General features: G+C 40.5%; 1 protein-coding gene across 1 annotated transcript in view; it reads right to left on the bottom strand.

The window, feature by feature from the left end:
• The window catches only part of ttc27 (tetratricopeptide repeat domain 27), a 158,072-nt gene extending 147,714 nt beyond the window's left edge, over positions 1-10,358 (bottom strand). The window contains exon 1 of the mRNA XM_041789755.1: positions 10,059-10,358. Coding sequence (XP_041645689.1) covers positions 10,059-10,269 — 211 coding nt within the window. The 5' untranslated portion in view covers positions 10,270-10,358. The remainder of the gene's footprint in view (positions 1-10,058) is intronic.
• Between the last annotated feature and the right edge of the window lie 12,292 nt (positions 10,359-22,650).

Below are 22,650 nucleotides of genomic sequence, written 5' to 3'. Positions count from 1 at the left end.
CGATTACATTTGGGAAACCGGACATTGCTGCAAATTGCCTTCTAATGTTGGCCTGTTCGCCCACAGTGTTAGGAAACCCGATGTATGGACTGGTCATGTTTATAATGCCAAAACGGCTGACATCAGTGTGCTGAGGGATGGCTGCCATGTCCCAGACCTAAGGACAGAATTTAACTGTATTATATCAGAGCCAAAGGGGCTTTAGACAGAAAATGTTAAATTATATATTGTTAATCATATCAAACACAGACCTGTGGGCTAATTCCCGCTGGAAGGAGCCGGTTGCCAGAAACCCCAGAGTGGTCAGCACATGTATACACCGGGATGGAGCAGTTCCAGCGGGTGGTTCTGTCTAACACTGGGCCCAGTCCAGCACATAGATCCAAGAGCACTGCTCTGGGGAATCTAAATCAGCTTATTAGCCAGTCATCATCATGGGCCAGGAAATCTTCGTGGTCCCTAAAGTCTCTCTCCAGCCTGATCCTACCATTTGCGTGATCTTCCAGCAGTGCCAGCGCATCCATAGCGCAGCATTACGCACGAGTGTCACCACACTGCTGATATGCTTACTCAGCAATTAGACTGATTGTTACACACCTTGTCACAATAAATACTGATCAATCAGTGCTATCACCGCTCTGTATCATTTAAAGATGAAAGTGTGATACTGAACATTGTGCATACAGTAGTAGGCCTAAAGGCTCACTAAAGGAACACAGCTATGACACTGCAGACTTGGGTGTTTATGATTACACAGGTCTATAAGTCGGATATGTGTGACATTAAATGTATGAGATGAAACTGGCTTCAATTCACCACCTCACCATCTGCGCCGCAAGTTTCCCCCGTCTCCAAAATGTTCGTGTGCAGGGATCAAAGTTGACGTACCAGTGCGCACATTCTCCCGCCAAGTTTATTTTTATAAATCACAACCTGTGTGTGGAAAGTGGTGTGCGCCACATGTGTGTAAGCAAGCTTTATAAATGAGACCCCTGGTCATTTGTGATAGGGTCCTATGGACCTCCTTAGCAAACTCGCGTGGTGGTGCTCATTAGATGAAGATGAAGAGGTGCAGGGCCAAGCTGATTAACCTCGGTCCACCATGTGGTAAAGAGAGGTCATTTCTACTCACTTAGACTCTCATATAAAACCATCTGAGAAGAGCAGAGAAAATACTTTCTCTAATAAATGTGAAGATAAATAACGAGAGCCTGGCAGAAGGCTAACTGCTCATTCTATAAACTTCAAACTCTGCCCTGCAGCGCGCATCCATAGAAAGCTCTTCTATTTCAGTTTCATAGACACACTAAAGGGGTCTCATGTTTGTTACTTCAGCTGAGTGCTATCAGTTACAGCTCAACAACAGCTGTAACACTCACACCAGGATATATCAAACCCATCCTAAACTCAGGTCCATGACATCACTGAGGTCTATTCTACCCTGTGGTCAGCAGCATGCATGCTGCAGCACTGTCTGCAGCTCTGGGCTGGTACGGAGCATGGAGGATGTCAACATTAAAGGCTGAGGGGTTTGGATGTGTTTTATGCTGGCTCTACCAACAACTCTTAAAACTGCAGGCAGTTTATACCCAGATCATGTTTGAAGAGACGGGGTCTACAGAATTTAAACAGTCAAAGAAGGCAGACTAAACAAAACAGCTAACTTTGACCAAACATGGCAGCACAGGTGCCCTTACCTGTACAATGACATGAGACTACTGATCACAGGAGGTGATGGATGTGAAAACGAAACGCTTCACCAAAGGCCCCTCACTTTATAGTATTTATCTTAAATTGTTTTGCAGAGTTGGAAAACTGAAAGCTAAGAGCACCAATAAAGTAAAATAAAGTCTGATCTCTCATGCTCAGCCTCACTACCATCAGCGTCTAGACTCACTTTAACACTGGGTGCACAAACACAGAGCGATGTCGTAGCTAGGGCTCAACGATTTATGGAAACAATCGATTTTTTTCCCCAATATTGTAATTATGATTTAATATGTGATTATTTGTGTTATTATTTTTAAGTTCCTGATCTAATGTGTTCCACAAACACAATCAGTCAATCATCCTTTATTATAACCAGCACAGTATTAGAGAAATTAAACTAGGGATACACAATTTCAACAATCAATCTAATGTAATTTTGGCTCACATATTTTAACAGCCTGACGTTTAACTGTTATACTGAAGGGGATCATCATTTCTTTGTTATTCTTGTTTTGAATAAGAAAATCATACACAAGAAGCAGAAAAGTAGGAGTTTATTTAGAATCACAAAAAGAACCGTTTACATAATGTGTAGAGCATAAAATCTCTGCTGCAAAAATATTTTATCAAACTGGCTTTTTGACACATTTCAGGTTATACAAATATTGCACTGTCTGCCATTTGAAAATTACAGTGAGCCATATTGTGATTAATCTAATTTGTGATTAATTGCCCAGCCCTAGTCGCAGCTAAGGCTTTCCAGTTTTTAATAGGATGCACGCGATTAATCTGTAATATGGTTAAAATGGTTCATCAAGTTAGCCGGCGTGGGATTTACTAGTGGGTTAAACTGGTTTCTGGGGTGTAACGGTACAGAAAAATTTCAGTTCGGTATGTACCTCGGTTTTGAAGTCACGGTTCGGTACGTTTTCGGTACGGTGAGTAAAGCAGATTAATAAAATTTCATTTTGATTTTTTAAATTAAATTGTATTAAAATAAATAGGCTGAATAAATTACATTTAAATTATAAATAATGCTGCAACCTCGCTCCAAAAGTTCTTCAATAATTAAAATTATTAATAAATAATACATTTTTTAATAACTAGGTTATTTTCATTGATATATTGACATATTCATACCCATTATTTTAACACTAAAATTTCCCTGCTAACTTGAATGCATCATCACACAACCGTGAGGTTAGCCTGTGAAGTATGCAAATTAGCGTCTTTTTTGTCGATTTCAACACGGACTTCAGCTCTGGACTAGTTTTTTAACCACTGGGACCTACTACAAAGTTTGGAAGAACTTTTCACAGCCCATCTTGGAGGATAAAGAGGTTAAAGCCGTGAAATCTGAGGATAACTTTAGCTATGACACAGCTGCAGAGTCCCTCTCTCACTCCTCTGAGGCTGATAGCTGAAGGTAAAGTTAATCTGACTCACAGAGCCAGAGCACCATTGCTATACGGGTGATTTAAATGAAGCCAGCAGCTCTTCTAACTCCACACGCACCATCACTCTTCTTCGTTTGATTGTGTAACTGCCCCTTCTTCTGTAATGACGGCTGCTGGCAGCTTTAAGGCTCATTACCGCCACCTGGATTGAAGTGAGAACTTACTTTTTAATACTCACTCAGACATATTCATCATATTACTGCGTGCACTGAACCGTGACGGCCGTACCGTGACAGTACGGGACGAATACAAATATTGTTACACCCCTATTAATTACCGATCATTTGTTAAGAACACAGGCTTGAAATCCCGGCCTATAATGTTCTGTTAAACTCTGATGAACCTCTATAATGTTCTGTTTAACTCTGATGAACCTCTATAATGTTCTGTTAAACTCTAATGAACCTCTATAATGTTCTGTTTAACTCTAATGAACCTCTATAATGTTCTGTTTAACTCTAATGAACCTCTATAATGTTCTGTTTAACTCTGATGAACCTCTATAATGTTCTGTTAAACTCTGATGAACCTCTATAATGTTCTGTTTAACTCTAATGAACCTCTATAATGTTCTGTTTAACTCTAATGAACCTCTATAATGTTCTGTTAAACTCTAATGAACCTCTATAATGTTCTGTTTAACTCTAATGAACCTCTATAATGTTCTGTTTAACTCTAATGAACCTCTATAATGTTCTGTTTAACTCTAATGAACCTCTATAATGTTCTGTTAAACTCTAATGAACCTCTATAATGTTCTGTTAAACTCTAATGAACCTCTATAATGTTCTGTTTAACTCTAATGAACCTCTATAATGTTCTGTTAAACTCTAATGAACCTCTATAATGTTCTGTTTAACTCTAATGAACCTCTATAATGTTCTGTTAAACTCTAATGAACCTCTATAATGTTCTGTTAAACTCTAATGAACCTCTATAATGTTCTGTTTAACTCTGATGAACCTCTTTAATGTTCTGTTTAACTCTGATGAACCTCTATAATGTTCTGTTACACTCTAATGAACCTCTATAATGTTCTGTTTAACTCTAATGAACCTCTATAATGTTCTGTTTAACTCTAATGAACCTCTATAATGTTCTGTTTAACTCTAATGAACCTCTATAATGTTCTGTTAAACTCTGATGAACCTCTATAATGTTCTGTTAAACTCTAATGAACCTCTATAATGTTCTGTTTAACTCTGATAAACCTCTTTAATGTTCTGTTAAACTCTAATGAACCTCTATAATGTTCTGTTAAACTCTAATGAACCTCTATAATGTTCTGTTAAACTCTAATGAACCTCTATAATGTTCTGTTAAACTCTGATGAACCTCTATAATGTTCTGTTAAACTCTAATGAACCTCTATAATGTTCTGTTAAACTCTAATGAACCTCTATAATGTTCTGTTAAACTCTGATGAACCTCTATAATGTTCTGTTAAACTCTAATGAACCTCTATAATGTTCTGTTAAACTCTAATGAACCTCTATAATGTTCTGTTTAACTCTAATGAACCTCTATAATGTTCTGTTTAACTCTAATGAACCTCTATAATGTTCTGTTTAACTCTAATGAACCTCTATAATGTTCTGTTTAACTCTAATGAACCTCTATAATGTTCTGTTTAACTCTAATGAACCTCTATAATGTTCTGTTAAACTCTAATGAACCTCTATAATGTTCTGTTTAACTCTAATGAACCTCTATAATGTTCTGTTAAACTCTAATGAACCTCTATAATGTTCTGTTTAACTCTAATGAACCTCTATAATGTTCTGTTTAACTCTAATGAACCTCTATAATGTTCTGTTAAACTCTGATGAACCTCTATAATGTTCTGTTTAACTCTAATGAACCTCTATAATGTTCTGTTTAACTCTAATGAACCTCTATAATGTTCTGTTAAACTCTAATGAACCTCTATAATGTTCTGTTAAACTCTAATGAACCTCTATAATGTTCTGTTTAACTCTGATGAACCTCTATAATATTCTGTTTAACTCTAATGAACCTCTATAATGTTCTGTTAAACTCTAATGAACCTCTATAATGTTCTGTTAAACTCTAATGAACCTCTATAATGTTCTGTTTAACTCTAATGAACCTCTATAATGTTCTGTTAAACTCTAATGAACCTCTATAATGTTCTGTTTAACTCTAATGAACCTCTATAATGTTCTGTTTAACTCTAATGAACCTCTATAATGTTCTGTTTAACTCTAATGAACCTCTATAATGTTCTGTTTAACTCTAATGAACCTCTATAATGTTCTGTTAAACTCTAATGAACCTCTATAATGTTCTGTTTAACTCTAATGAACCTCTATAATGTTCTGTTAAACTCTAATGAACCTCTTTAATGTTCTGTTAAACTCTAATGAACCTCTTTAATGTTCTGTTTAACTCTAATGAACCTCTATAATGTTCTGTTTAACTCTAATGAACCTCTATAATGTTCTGTTTAACTCTAATGAACCTCTATAATGTTCTGTTAAACTCTAATGAACCTCTATAATGTTCTGTTTAACTCTAATGAACCTCTATAATGTTCTGTTTAACTCTAATGAACCTCTATAATGTTCTGTTAAACTCTAATGAACCTCTATAATGTTCTGTTAAACTCTAATGAACCTCTATAATGTTCTGTTTAACTCTAATGAACCTCTATAATGTTCTGTTTAACTCTAATGAACCTCTTTAATGTTCTGTTAAACTCTAATGAACCTCTATAATGTTCTGTTTAACTCTAATGAACCTCTATAATGTTCTGTTTAACTCTAATGAACCTCTATAATGTTCTGTTTAACTCTAATGAACCTCTATAATGTTCTGTTTAACTCTAATGAACCTCTATAATGTTCTGTTTAACTCTGATGAACCTCTATAATGTTCTGTTTAACTCTAATGAACCTCTATAATGTTCTGTTTAACTCTAATGAACCTCTATAATGTTCTGTTTAACTCTGATGAACCTCTATAATGTTCTGTTTAACTCTAATGAACCTCTATAATGTTCTGTTTAACTCTGATGAACCTCTATAATGTTCTGTTTAACTCTAATGAACCTCTATAATGTTCTGTTAAACTCTAATGAACCTCTATAATGTTCTGTTAAACTCTAATGAACCTCTATAATGTTCTGTTTAACTCTGATGAACCTCTATAATGTTCTGTTTAACTCTAATGAACCTCTATAATGTTCTGTTAAACTCTAATGAACCTCTATAATGTTCTGTTAAACTCTAATGAACCTCTATAATGTTCTGTTTAACTCTAATGAACCTCTATAATGTTCTGTTAAACTCTAATGAACCTCTATAATGTTCTGTTTAACTCTAATGAACCTCTATAATGTTCTGTTTAACTCTAATGAACCTCTATAATGTTCTGTTTAACTCTAATGAACCTCTATAATGTTCTGTTTAACTCTAATGAACCTCTATAATGTTCTGTTTAACTCTGATGAACCTCTATAATGTTCTGTTTAACTCTAATGAACCTCTATAATGTTCTGTTTAACTCTGATGAACCTCTATAATGTTCTGTTTAACTCTAATGAACCTCTATAATGTTCTGTTAAACTCTAATGAACCTCTATAATGTTCTGTTTAACTCTAATGAACCTCTATAATGTTCTGTTTAACTCTAATGAACCTCTATAATGTTCTGTTAAACTCTAATGAACCTCTATAATGTTCTGTTAAACTCTAATGAACCTCTATAATGTTCTGTTTAACTCTAATGAACCTCTATAATGTTCTGTTTAACTCTAATGAACCTCTTTAATGTTCTGTTAAACTCTAATGAACCTCTATAATGTTCTGTTTAACTCTAATGAACCTCTATAATGTTCTGTTTAACTCTAATGAACCTCTATAATGTTCTGTTTAACTCTAATGAACCTCTATAATGTTCTGTTTAACTCTAATGAACCTCTATAATGTTCTGTTTAAACTCTAATGAACCTCTATAATGTTCTGTTTAACTCTAATGAACCTCTATAATGTTCTGTTTAACTCTAATGAACCTCTATAATGTTCTGTTAAACTCTAATGAACCTCTATAATGTTCTGTTTAACTCTAATGAACCTCTATAATGTTCTGTTAAACTCTAATGAACCTCTATAATGTTCTGTTTAACTCTAATGAACCTCTATAATGTTCTGTTTAACTCTAATGAACCTCTATAATGTTCTGTTTAACTCTAATGAACCTCTATAATGTTCTGTTTAACTCTAATGAACCTCTATAATGTTCTGTTTAACTCTAATGAACCTCTATAATGTTCTGTTTAACTCTAATGAACCTCTATAATGTTCTGTTAAACTCTAATGAACCTCTATAATGTTCTGTTTAACTCTAATGAACCTCTATAATGTTCTGTTAAACTCTAATGAACCTCTATAATGTTCTGTTTAACTCTGATGAACCTCTATAATGTTCTGTTTAACTCTAATGAACCTCCCACCACTCGAGGCCTCAGTAGCTTCAGGTCATGGCTGCTGCCTTCCTCTCTGACCCTTCACTGGATGTAAACATGAGAAGCTAAGCGGTGGCTAATCTGTTAGCGTGTAGCAGGAAGACCGTGGTACGACAGCTTTCTAAAGTAGTAAATGGAAACAAAGTGGTATGTGGGCTGTGGAGGGTTAAGCTCACGTATGACCACTCACCTGAAGTGAAAAGAGGCCAAATATCAAAGCATGATATTAATCTGCAAGGAGGAACGAAGGTGGGCAGCGCTAGCTTTCAATGCTAGCCACGTTGTAGAGAGTATATCAGGCTAACGTCACACCTGCTGACTCAATGACCCTGTGAGGAATTTGACTGTTTTCTGGGGTTTTCTCCTCTTTAGACTAGTCAGTTAAATGAAATGTAAATGAACGTTTAGCTGAGTATGGAAATAGACGCTCAGGAACATCCTTAGTTTCAATACTACCAGACTTTCTCTAAATGTTCCTGTAGTGTATGGTCGTTGAGGGGGCTGCTGGAGAGATGGCCATCAGGAGGCCAGAGCAGTACAGGACCAAGGCTGACACAGTGACGTGTCAAACCGGCACATGCTCCCATACCTGACCTGACCTGACCCCATAAAGAAGAATTAAAGTGCTATAAACTCACATTAAGGTAGTTCACACTGCAACTAATGATGCACATCTAACAGTTAGAGACCAGAGACTGCAGCACTGCCATGCCATGATGTGAGCACGACCTTTTCATTCCTCCTCAGTCTGACACATAAAACAACACAATCAACAGGAGTTTAGCTTCACTTTTACATCTTCACACACAAGCAGTGATGCTGCTAGAAACAGACACACATTCTCATGGAGTTTATTACTACCATGTGCTCATTACACAGCACTGTCTTTACAGCAGTAATCAGAGAAATGCCATGGCTGTTCTTAAATACCTCCACAAACCCTATTACCATACCCGTTCCAAGGCAGCGACCTCTAGTGGAAGCATTTATACCATCCACCCCAGCACAACTGATGCATGACGTATGTGGGGAGTAATGCACTGACCTGTTAGCATAAATGAGCCTTTATTTGGATGTCATTTCCAGCTCTAAGTCTACTCATAAATGATTCGCAGTCACACAGACGGATTTTACACTTGTATTGATCTGTATCGGCAGAGCCCATGGAAGAGTTTAAAAAGCTGGATCAGTACATCACTAACAATGAGACCGTTTTAATCCTTTCAGTCTTTTTATAGTTCTTGTCAGCTGATGTCGGGGGTTTATTTTACTGTTTAAGGGTTGGCTGTCAGACAGTAGAAGAAGATGTGACATTCCCTTAGAGAAAAGGCTGCTAAAACAGCTGGACAGGATCCTCCTCGGAGGAAGAGTCCCAGTCTGACTGCTGAAATCAGGAGACAGACGGTGGAGACTACCTCTGTGGTGAAGTCTCTGTCAGACTGCTGGTAACCCTGGTTTATACTGACAGATAGAAGCTCTGCAGCTGTCCACCATGGCAGACTCCAGTACAGTCTGACAGCATCACACAGGTTTAGCCTTTTCACTTTAAGGTTGACAAAACGATCCAACTACAGAACAGGAGCTCATTTTCAGTTCCACTTCAATCTGACTGGTTAGTCTAAGATGCTCCGGGTAAACTTAAGTTAACATGAACCAATGTTAATGTCTAAAGTTTACACTGTATTTAAATGATCAGAAAGCCAAGAGTGCCGAACAGTTCATTCCCGCATCATTAACGAGTGTTACTAAGAATGACACCAGGAGATATTCACCGAGCTCAGAGACAGAGGGTTTATTTAAACTGCTCATGTTTTCCATGGAGTTTGGCATTAGGAGAGAGGGCGGTGTGACACTTTAATAAGCGACCATGTTAACTGGCGACTTTCTGCTGAATACGTGAGCGGCTGTCGTAGTTACGGCTGATATTCACAGCTCCTCTGTTTGGTTTTATTGAGTATTTATCAGATATGTCTACTGCGACATTATACTGGGAAACTAACCAGAGACGCGGCCGTACATTCTGTTTTAATTTCCCAGCGTCTGTTGACGCATTCGGCTGAAAGTCTCCAGGTTACACGGTCACTCGTTAGCCCGTAACACCGGCACGTATCACCGCGAACGGCTAGTCAGCAGACGCTGCGTGGATATACGAGTTAGAATTTTCTGGATCCAAACAGACACTGCAGAAAAGCTGGGACAACCTTAGCATTAAAACGCTGTGATTTAGCATAAACTAGTGGCATTGCCGTGAGTTTCATCAGCCTCGGTCACTGCTCCGTTGAAACGGTACTCGGCACCAGCGAGTCCAAACAGCCGTTAATGCTGATTCTAAAGCCGTCCTCTGGTTAGATATCCTCCTTTTACGTCTACAGCCACAAAACAAAGAAGACATCCTGGTGTCTCACCTGCAGTAGCGGAGATCTTCTGCTTCCATCCCGCTGCCTCGCTGGGTGTTAGAAAGCCTCTGAGGACGGGGATCTCCAGGTCCAGCAGCATCTCTGATCCGGACTGGGGCTGAGAGGAGAAGGAGCCGCTGCCTTCACTCCGACTGTCCCGTCGAAAACCCGGACCCTGACCGCTGTAATCGGAAGCCGAGCCGCAGTGTCTCAGTCTCATAAAAAACGTTTATTTTCACCCATGTGGTTCAAGTGGCATCAGTGAGCAGCCATGACAGATGCGCATTGCATTGTGGGAAAAGTTACCGAGCCTTGCACAGGGATGTTTGAGCGTTTTCAAGGCGCAGCGCTCCTCTGTAGACCGGGATGGACTAGTTTAATTTTAGGAGTTTAAATGGGCTCTGATTAGAGTCACTGCCCCAGAATAGTCTCTATAAAGGTCTGGACGTGATTACACAACCAGGTGGAGATAAATGACAAAGAAATAGTATTCAAACACAAAAACACACGAAACTGGGAATACAGACGTTCTTTTTTACTGAGATTATTCTCAGAATTTCTGTAGTTAATTGTGATTAATTGCATCCTTTTAATCATGTTTTCAAATTCCACTGTTTTACATTTAAACTGTTTTTGTATTCTTTGTATTTCAGATTTTTCTGCTGTCCTAAACTAAAGGTAACTGCTTGTTCTGACACAGACCTGCAAAGGTGGATCAGAGATTTTAACACAATCTTAACCATGGAAAAAGAAATTTTTCATGGATTTAAAGCCTGTGAAAAGGGAGGTCCAAACTGTCTTTAACACACTAGAAATGTGGGAGTAATGTTGCTGCATACATGTGAAAACACTGAGGTCTAAATGTGACTGAGGTTTTATTTAGACCACAGGGGGTTGGTCACCTCTTTCCTGGCTGGGGTTTATTTGAACATGAGCCCAGGCTACAACATTTATTTATTTATTTATTTATTTATTATAAAACCACAGAGCAGCTCATCTCAGTCCAGCCTGTTGTTAGCTGATGTCTCTGCCTTTACTGAAAGTTAACAGTCAGTTAAATGCTGTTTTTTCTTCATTGTGAGCTACATTTTCTAAATCTCTCAGCCACAGTGGTCTATGGATCACTGAAAGGATCTTAACGGACATTTGTGCCAGAAACGGTCAATCTAACCCCCAACTTCTGCCTCTGCTCTGGCACAGAGCCTTAGCTGAGCTCTGATTAGAAGCTTTTAGAAATTTGATTGGATCGTTTCTCTCCTAAGTGGGCGTGGCTTCCGCTCATTCAATAGACACGCCCACACACCAAAGAGCAGATTTACTGCCTCATTTTTCATGATTTTGAAGCTTAATTTTATTAACCTAGAGATGATTTCATGAGTCAGACTTGGCCTGCTGCTTCATACAACAGACTGAAAATACAGATTTCTTATCAGTTTACAGTAAAAGAGAGTTCAGGGACAGTTAAAAGGTAAATGTTTGATAAGCCAGGGTGTAGAAGACTTGACTTGTCCACTGAGCTGTCTGTGAACGTCTTAGGGCAGCGATACTCAACGCGTGGCTCTTCTGTGATGATTTGTGGCTTATTTGCATTTTTCTGTCCCTTTTAATCCATCTCTACTGCTTTGGGCCCATTTTTACAACTTCTTCCAGCCACTTTTCGCTAATTTTTTTGCCCCATTTTTGCAGTTTTCATCAGTTTTAGCTACTTTAATCCAGCCCTTTTTTTTGCAAATTTTCCCAATTTTTTGCCACTTTTATACCCATTTAAGATGCCTTTTGCCATTAAATGCCACTCCCCCCCCCATTTTCTCACCTTTTTGACCATTTTGACCACATGGAACTCAACTTTTTTGTTACCTTGCACCCATTTTTGCCCCTTTTCACCCGGTCGTGTCCATTGCATGCCTATTTTTTCCCTTTTCACCCATTTTTGCCACTTTTTGCTACTTTTTGACCATTTTTGCCACCTTTCACTTGTTTTTATTGCCAACTTAACCCACTTTGCCACTATTCACCTCTTAGATTGTGGCCCTTGTAAAAGCATTTGGCTCTTTGGTTGAGTAACCCTGGTCTTAGGGGATTTTAAACCTGGAAGTCTGGCCCAGGTTTATAGTCTTAGTTCCACTGTGTATATTTGGTTTGGGTGATGTTGGTTTATACTGTAATTATTGCAAACAGACGTCCCATCACAAACCTACGTCATATCAACTACATGGGTTGCGTGTCTTTCTAGATTTCATTGATTGGTTTGTGGGCAAACGAGTGTCTGACGTCAGCACGTTGGATAAGTAGGAAAATGATGAAAATAGTTATTTCCAGCATCATGTTAGTGTTGGTTTACGATGACCAACAAAGCCAACTTACAGGGTACATATGGCTAGCCTGAGTTTGCCCTGAGAGTTTCCCCTCTAGACGACAGCTCCATCATCGTCGACAGGAATGGAGGAGACTGATGCAGTCCTCTGAATGGTACCGCTGACTCAGGAGAGAAGGAGAGTGATGTATCACGTACCTTCATACACTGCTGCTGCTAGTTCTTTATCTCAAGGTGGCACTGTTCTCCCGTCCTCTTATATCCATGTTCTTCATCCTCTCAGAAAGCAGTTGGAAAGTTTCCCTGTTTTCATGGGTTTTCTACAGTTGGTCTCCTCTGCCCTGCTGGTGCTCCTGTGGCTCTGTTTGTTTGGGTTCCTTTGCCTAGTTGCCATTTCCTGTCATTGATATGAAGACCTTTCAAAATAAGGCGTTTACACTGGGCATGAACCAGACCGTGGTTTAGTTTAGTTCGGGCAGAGACCACCTCTTTTGGTCTGGACCACGGCCCATGGGAGGTTGGGTTTTAAATGCAGTAATGCCCAAGGGGTCAAAGGTCACAGGCAGCCAGTGTTGTTTTGTTGTCCCTGACCCTTACATGCAGAGATTTCTCCAGACTTTCTGAATCTCTTGGTGATATGGACTGTAGATCTGAGGCTGCTATTGCTCCTTGAAGATCATGGATTTTGAACTGTTGGACTATTTGCCCACTCAGTCTTTAACAAAGCGGAGAACCTCACACCATCACTGGTTATGAATGACTGATCCTTTCAAGAGAGCGCCGTTACTCCAATCATGGTTCCTTCACCTGTTGCCAGTCAGCCCACTCACCTGTGGAATGTTCCACGTGTTCCAGATTTTTCTTGCCCATGTCCCAACTTTTTAGTAATGTGTTGCAGGCATCAAAATCAGAACAGATGTACAGTGCTTAACAAATGTATTAGACCACCCTAACCCTAACCAAAGTAAGGTTTATGCCACAGCTGCCCTAAATTAACAGCATTGGTAATTACCAAAATCATTTTTTATGTTTCTGCAATGGTTAATACACCAATATGTAGAAGCTCTTTAACCCAAATGATATTTTTAATGCTAAAATAGAATTATTATTGTTATCCATGAATTTTCAAGTTTACTGATTACTTACTGATTTACTGATCTAATACATTTGTTAAGCACTGTATATTTGAAGAAAAGCATCACAGTTTATCAGTTTAAACATGTTAGAGCTGTATGAAGTTGAATATGGTTAAAGGTGTATTCTGTTTTATTTCACTGTTCAAAATCACGGCTTGAAAATATTTTCATTTAAATAGAAAATACAGCACTTCAAAACATAGTAATTAAAATATTTGGGAAATAGAAGATTTATAATAAACCAGTGAGCATGACCTTTGAGCTTTAAAGGGTGAATGGTTCTCCTTTCAGTTAGAGTGAACATTTGGGGAATGGTTCAAGAATATCATGAGTACTAGATCTCCTAGGGGGATGGGCAGAGAGACATGTGAACGTACAGACGACCTGTAAACATCAGAGAGACATGTGAACGTACAGACGACCTGTAAACATCAGAGAGATGTGTGAACGTACAGACGACCTGTAAACATCAGAGAGATGTGTGAACGTACAGACGACCTGTAAATATCAGAGAGATGTGTGAAATACAGACGACCTGTAAACATCAGAGAGATGTGTGAAATACAGACGACCTGTAAACATCAGAGAGATGTGTGAACGTACAGACGACCGGTAAACATCAGAGAGATGTGTGAAATACAGACGACCTGTAAACATCAGAGAGATGTGTGAACGTACAGACGACCGGTAAACATCAGAGAGATGTGTGAACGTACAGACGACCTGTAAACATCAGAGAGATGTGTGAACGTACAGACGACCTGTAAACATCAGAGAGATGTGTGAACGCACAGACGACCTGTAAACATCAGAGAGATGTGTGAAATACAGACGACCTGTAAACATCAGAGAGATGTGTGAACGCACAGACGACCTGTAAACATCAGAGAGATGTGTGAACGTACAGACGACCTGTAAACATCAGAGAGATGTGTGAACGTACAGACGACCTGTAAACATCAGAGAGATGTGTGAACGTACAGACGACCTGTAAACATCAGAGAGATGTGTGAAATACAGACGACCTGTAAACATCAGAGAGATGTGTGAAATACAGACGACCTGTAAACATCAGAGAGATGTGTGAAACACAGACGACCGGTAAACATCAGAGAGATGTGTGAAATACAGACGACCTGTAAACATCAGAGAGATGTGTGAAACACAGACGACCTGTAAACATCAGAGAGATGTGTGAACGTACAGACGACCTGTAAACATCAGAGAGATGTGTGAACGTACAGACGACCTGTAAACATCAGAGAGACATGTGAACGTACAGACGACCTGTAAACATCAGAGAGACATGTGAACGTACAGACGACCTGTAAATATCAGAGAGATGTGTGAACATACAGACGACCGGTAAACATCAGAGAGATGTGTGAAACACAGACGACCTGTAAACATCAGAGAGATGTGTGAAATACAGACGACCTGTAAACATCAGAGAGATGTGTGAAATACAGACGACCTGTAAACATCAGAGAGATGTGTGAAATACAGACGACCTGTAAACATCAGAGAGATGTGTGAAACACAGACGACCGGTAAACATCAGAGAGATGTGTGAAATACAGACGACCTGTAAACATCAGAGAGATGTGTGAAATACAGACAACCTGTAAACATCAGAGAGATGTGTGAAACACAGACGACCGGTAAACATCAGAGAGATGTGTGAAACACAGACGACCTGTAAACATCAGAGAGATGTGTGAAATACAGACAACCTGTAAACATCAGAGAGATGTGTGAAACACAGACGACCGGTAAACATCAGAGAGATGTGTGAAATACAGACGACCTGTAAACATCAGAGAGATGTGTGAACGTACAGACGACCTGTAAACATCAGAGAGATGTGTGAAACACAGACGACCTGTAAACATCAGAGAGATGTGTGAAATACAGACAACCTGTAAACATCAGAGAGATGTGTGAAATACAGACAACCTGTGAACATAACGCTGCCAGTCTCAGAGACATATACACATTACCAAATAAACAGTCATAACTTTATATCCAGAACACTGCATCATTATTGAGTAGTTTTAGCCTCATTCACCAATGTCCTCCAAAGTCTATTTCTTGAATTTGTTGTTGAGAACGTTTCTAACAGAAATGTTAACCAAACTTGGTGAAATGAAAGATTCTGTAGATAAACTGGCCGATGTAAATTAGTGTTCACCTGAGGAGTTTGGTTTCATTATCTGAGAATTAGCCTTTTATTTATATAAATTAGGGGTCCCTCTATAGACGCCCCCATCTTCAGTTTCTTCATCTTGCATGTTTCTGCAGAACTACAGACGGGACCACGCAACAGAAACCTGTTTTTATTTAATTCCACATGTTTTCCATCAGAAGTCGGCAATGCAACCCAGAGTCTGTTTGATAATTATCCCCAATGTTGGGCACTGCACCTCTGAATACGTCTCTAATGATTTCAATAAAAATAATGCATGTGCGCTAAATTTTGAAGAACTTCACTGTTTTTAAAATACTTTTATATTAGTATTTAGGTCATGTATTTGTCTATGTCTACTCGTTTTGTAAAATTGACAAAAGAGACTTAAAGTAGAATCAGAATTTTATTGTATTGTGTTGGTCTTAGTCTTGCATGTTTGAGAGCTGCTGAGCGTGAAGTTGAACATTTTATCCTGTCATATCAGCACTTAAATGGTCACAAAACAAGAAGGGGAAACCAACCCTTCACCTTTATTTGATTTCCCCAAATGACACCTTTTAACTTGAATCAGGCCGTTCAGAGCTGTCGGGGAGCCGTTATAATATTTACATAACATACAGAGCTGATTTTATTTATAACCAAAGATCATTTATTTTGAAATCTGATGTGATTGTTTTATGAATATTGTGTCATTACCTCCAGGATGAAAATAGATTCTGTTGGGCTGATATTCAGTGCTGACAGCCTAATTATGTCAAATCAATGGAGGAAAAAGAAATCCTTCTGAAGTGGCCTTGTTATGAAAATCAGTTTTCTTCTTTGTGTTTCAGCCGCTCTAAAAGACAGCACACGGATGGGACAAATCAGCTCCACTATAAAGGATTTTTATGAAAACTGATAAAAATAACTCGTCTAATAGATCCACTTGGGCTGAATTACACACAGAAATGTACTGAAACAGTAGGAAGAGAACCAGACTATGGCTGTAGGTCTTAGTAAACCGAACTGATAATTAATGTTTTTCTCAAACTAAAACAGGATGCAGTGATGTGCTGATCTCAACTTTGGCAGCTGCCCATCGTCTCATGGCAACAGAAAGATATCCTCTGATCCTGAACCTGTCCGGAGAGACTCTGAACATGATTCAATCTCTCCTGTGCAGACATGTCCCCTCTGATAAGTCTGCAGGTGTAGGTGTGGCTGGAGCAGACCCTGGTGAGGTGGTGGTTCACGTCTGTCTGGTGAGGTGGTGGTTCAGGACTTCCTGGTGAGGTGGTGGTTCAGGACTGTCTGGTGAGGTGATGGTTCAGGACTGTCTGGTGAGGTGGTGGTTCAGGACTTCCTGGTGAGGTGGTGGTTCAGGACTGTCTGGTGAGGTGATGGTTCAGGACTGTCTGGTGAGGTGGTGGTTCAGGACTGTCTGGTGAGATAGGGGGGTCAGGATCACCTAGTGAGTTGGTGGTTCAGGATCTCCTGATGAGGTAGGGGTTCAGGACCGTCTGGTGAGGTGGTGGTTAGGGAATTCCTGGTAAGGTGGTTGGTTCAGGACGTTGTGGTGAGGTGGTGGTTCAGGACCTCCTCATGAGATGGTGGATCAGGTATCTGGTGAGGTGGTGGATCAGGACTGTCTGGTGAGGTGGTGGTTCAGGACCTCCTGATGAGGTGGTGGTTCAGGACCGCCTGGTGAGGTGGTGGTTCAGGAACTCCTGGTGAGGTGATGGTTCAGGACTGTCTGGTGAGGTGGTTGATCAGGTGTCTTGTGAGGTGGTGGGTCAGGACTGTCTAGTGAGGTGGTGGTTCAGGACTTCCTGGTGAGGTGGTGGTTCAGGACTGTAGCTGCCTCCTTGGTATCAAATATGCCACGTAGAGTTCGACAGGTGCAATTCTTTATTCGTCATTCAGCACCGTGAAACTAAAAAGACAAAAGTTACAATTAGCCTTTTAAATAGGCATACAAATACAGTGCATTCTAAAAATTCATTAAACAAACAAACATTTCATATCGATGACTGATCCTTCCACTTAAAAACACATCTCAAATGCTCTCATACATGAAATTACTGATAAACACTATTACACACCCGCTTGTACTAAATAACCAATAGAAACAAAATGACAAACAACAAATTCAAACAAACAAATGAACATACCTCGCTCCGCTTACCAAGGGGCAAAACCTTTACATATGTGGCTGGAGACCTGGTATCAACTGGTAGTGTGCGCCCATGAGCCGACAGCGACTTCACTCAAAGCTTGAACAAACACATTTCTACAATTAAAGACCTGTTCATAACAAAAAGAAATGAAACACACTGATGGTAACTTGTCATGCTCAACAATACCTGCTCTGGTGGTGATGAGGCCGGTGTGTGGGAACGCTAATTGAAACTATTTATACAAGTTCCGGGGCGTCGGCTTCCGGCCGGAACGTGAGTAGAAAATAACCAAAACAAAAGCTCTACAGGCCACTAACACTCCCACCAAATCATGTCATGAATAACAACCCTAGCAAAAATAATCATTCATGATTTCTTAAACACGACAAACAGTTCATCTATACAAAAAAAAACAAAAAAAACACAAAGGTATCCAGGCCACCTTGGTAAGTAGATTATGTCTGATGCGAGTGTTTTTATTTTTCACAATAAATTAGACACTTTCAAGGAGAACCACTAATTTTTGTATAGGGCGTTCAATTATTGAGGATTTTGCAAGACTGTCTGCTTTATTTGTCGACTTTCGCTCCCCGACTTGAATGGTTACTCAACGAACAAGTCCATCAGACCCCTTTGCAGTGCTTACAACCCGACCCAAACGCCACTCATTTCTTGGAGCGGTGTCTTCCTTGATCATGACAATATCGTTAATTTTCAAGTTGCGTCGGGGAACATGCCACCTTTGCCTTAAAGCAGCATTCAACAGATATTCCCTTTTCCACCGACTCCAGAACTGCTCAGTTAGATACTGTACTTGACGCCACCTTTTCACAGCATATAGATCCTCTTTCACAAACTTTCCTGGAGGGGGCAGAGCAACCTTAGACTTCATTAGAATGAGATGGTTGGGAGTCAAGGGTTCCAGCGACCTTGGATCGCTGATGCCATCAACGCTCAGAGGGCGGCTGTTCACAATAACCACTGCTTCATAAAAGAGGGTTCTCAGAGAAGCATCATCAAGCCGACCAGAAGCTTGAGCAATGGTGACATTTAGGACACTGCGAATGGTTCGTATTTGCCGCTCCCAGATACCACCTGCATGGCTCGCAGAAGGAGCATTGAAAACAAACTCACATTGATTGTCAGCTAGAAAGGTTTCAAGTAATCTGGTGTCGCATTGCTTGAGAGCTGCTTTGAACTCGTTATTTGCTCCCACAAAGTTGGTGCCCTGATCACAACGAAGCTGGCTAACTGCACCTCTAAGGCTAATAAAGCACCTTAAGGCGTTGATGAAAGCATCTGTAGACAGGTTTTCAAGCATTTCAATGTGGACTGCTCGTGAGGAGAGACAAGTGAAGAGAAGTCCATATCTCTTCAACTCTTTACGACCTTGTTTAATTATAAACGGACCAAAACAATCCATCCCACAGACGGTGAAAGGGGCTGAGACTTCACAACGTTCTTTGGGAAGTTCAGACATCTGTTGCTCCTCAGCTGGTCTTCGCTGCTTACGGCACTGCACGCATTCATAGATCAACTTTGCAACTGATTTACTCCCACCAATGACCCAAAATCCATTGGCCCTGAGCTCCATCAAGGTTTGACCTCGGCCTTGATGGCAGACTTGACTATGGTAGTGAGACAGAATCAGTTTGGTGACATGGCTGTCTTTGGGGAGAATGATGGGATGCTGTTGCTCCTGGGTAAGAGCCGAACCCTTGAGCCTCCCACCAACACAAAGAAGCCCCTTCACCAAAATTGGATTAAGGCTGAAGAGAGGGCTGGACTTAGGAAGGCTGCTCTCTTGACCCGCACCTTGAAGCACTTTCAACTCTTTGAAAAACACTTGCTGCTGTGCTAGCTTAATAACCGCCTCAGCCGCTCTCCTTCGCTCCTGGACAGAAACAATATCAACAGGTTTTAGCTCTGACCCAAGCCTCTTAATTCTAGCAACCACCTTCAGAAGCATGGTCCAGTTGGAAAATCTGTTGAGTCTACTTAGAACGTCTGTCTGCTCACTGCTCTGTAACGCAAACACCTGCACTGATTTAACTTCTGGGTCACCAACAAGCAGTTCTATAGAGGGCTTGGGTGTTAAAAGCACCTCTGGTTCCCACAGAAACTTGGGGCCTGACAACCAGCTGGTTGTAGAGATGTCTGCTGCATGGAGACCTCTGGAGGCGTGGTCAGCAGGATTTTGTGTCGTATCAACATAGTGCCAACTGTCTGGATCAGTGGTTTCTCTTATCAACTGCACTCTATTTGCCACAAACGCATGGAACCTTCTTGCTTCATTATTGATGTAAGCCAGCACAACCTGAGAGTCAGTCCAGAAGTATTCTCTGTCAATGTTCATTTGAAGCTCCGCCTTTAATAAAACACTCATCCTGGCTGAGGTTACTGCTGCTGAGAGCTCTAATCTTGGAATGCTTATGACTTTAATAGGTGCAACTCTTGCTTTGGCCATTACGAGACAACAGTGGATTTCATTTCTCTCATTCACATACCAAAGGTAGGAGCATGAGCCATATCCTGCCACACTGGCATCTGAAAAGTGATGAAGCTCCACTCTTACAATGTTACCAAAGTTTGGAGGATGATAACACCTGGGTATGGTGACTTCTTTTAACATCTGAAGGCCCCTTTTCCACTCCTCCCACCGTGTACACAAGTTTTCAGGGACTGGATCATCTCATCCAACGCCTTTTTGACACAGCTCTTGTAGGATGCGTTTCCCACTTAGAGCAAAGGGAGCCATAAACCCCAGTGGGTCATACAAGGAGGCTACGATGGACAGGAGACCTCGACGTGTTGGAGGATGGTCTTTTGAATTGATGTTGAAGCTAAAGGTGTCGGTTTCCATAAACCACTGCATGCCAAGTACATGTCCTTCTGAGGTTGAATCTGGCTTAAGAGGTAGTGGACCAGTTGTTGCAGCTCTTTCAGAAGGGGCTACACAAGAAAGAACCTCTTTATGGTTTGAATTGAACTTGTGCAGCCTTAAACCAGCACGTCTGCAAAGCTCTTGTGCTTCAACTATCAGCCCTTTGGCTTCCTCAACTGTTGACACACTGATTAAGCCATCATCCACATAAAAATTCTTCTCAATAAATGCAGATGCCGCAGGATGGTCAGCTTGGTACTGCTTTGCCAGATACTTAAGTCCGAAGTTAGAGCAGCCAGGAGAGGAAGCAGCACCGAAGAGATGGACCGTCATCCTATATTCTTTTGGTTCTGTCTCTAATTTACCATCCTCCCACCAGAGAAACCTCAGATAGTTGCGACCTTCCGGTGAGACCTGGAACTGGTGGAACATCTTCTCGATGTCACAAACCACAGCAATCTCTTCCTTTCTAAAGCGACACAAAACTCCAACCAGCGAATTGATTAGATCAGGGCCTGTCAGTAGAGTGTCATTTAATGAGATACCCCTGAATTTTGCAGAGCAATCGAACACAACTCTCAACATGCTTGGCTTCTTAGGGTGGTACACACCGTGATGAGGGATGTACCAAACAATCTCCCTGTTCAGCTGGAGGGGCTAGCTCTGCATCACCTTTGTTGATAGTTTCTTCCATGAAGGTAGTATACTGATCATGAAATTGTTTGTTAGCCATCAACTTCCTTTTCAGGTGCTGCAGTCTAATAGTTGCAAGCCTTTTATTGTTTGGCAAAGATGGCGGGCTACTGCTCTTGAAAGGGAGAGGCATTTGATAGTGTCCATCCTCCATCTGGTTTATGTTGTCACTCAGGTAATGTATAAAGTGAACATCATCCTGTGACACGTATTTTTCCTCATAGGTCCTTTCACTGAAATCTGATTCCAATATTTTTAATACGTCTGTGACAGATGGGGTTGGCACTTCCCTCACTGTAACTCTATGTACAAAACTGTGATTTCCCTGTCTATCCAAGTGAGGGTTGGCTAATCCTATAATGCTCCATCCAAGCACAGTTCTTTGAGCAAAAGGCTCACTCTCACCACCCATGATGACCTCCAAGGGTGCTAATGCCGAGGGACAGTCGTAACCAATAAGTAATCCGACCTCACAATCCTGAAGTGGAGGTATTTTGTTACTCAGATGTTGGAGATGAGACCACTGAAGTGCTGTGTTTTTGGTTGGAATATGAGACTTGTCAACAGGGATGAAGTCACGAGTGTATGCCTGCTTTACTTGGACTTTAACTTCAAAATTCAAACCTCGCACTTGAAGACCACTGACCGTTTTACTTGCAATAACTGAGTCAACAGCTGTCATCATACTTAGTTTTAACTGTACTGTCTGTGTACTGACATCTAATTCTGAAGCCAAATCTTTCAAAATAAAAGTGGAATCACTCTGTGTGTTTAGAAGGGCATAAGTCAGAATTTCTTTCTGAGGCTCTGTTGCTGAAGACACGAGGACTGGAACAATACTGGATGTGGCAGAGACAGTTTGAGTCAGTGCATGGGCCATAACCTTGTGGATTCTAGTACTTTGCTGTTCTTCATCAGCTGCAGAGTCTTTACTTGCCGTCTCTGTAGTTCCTTCATTTTTCTCACTGTGTAGGCAAGTTGGATGTCGCCGACTGCATGTACTGCACGTGTGTCGCCGTTTACAGTCTTTGATCATGTGTCCCTTTCTAAGGCAGGCGAAGCACAGGCGATTTTCATGGATAAAGGCTTTTTTCTCAATCATAGTCTTCATTTCAAAGGTTGGACATTTTGCAACACCATGCGTTTCACTTTTACAAACTAAGCAAGGTGGTTTTGGCTTTATGTTCTCTCGTGTCTATGGGCTAGAGGTTTTCATTTGAGTGCTTGTAT

Source organism: Cheilinus undulatus, linkage group 6 (assembly GCF_018320785.1).
Source record: "Cheilinus undulatus linkage group 6, ASM1832078v1, whole genome shotgun sequence".
Classification (NCBI taxonomy): Eukaryota; Metazoa; Chordata; class Actinopteri; order Labriformes; family Labridae; genus Cheilinus; species Cheilinus undulatus.
This window is presented reverse-complemented; position numbering and strand designations above follow the sequence as displayed.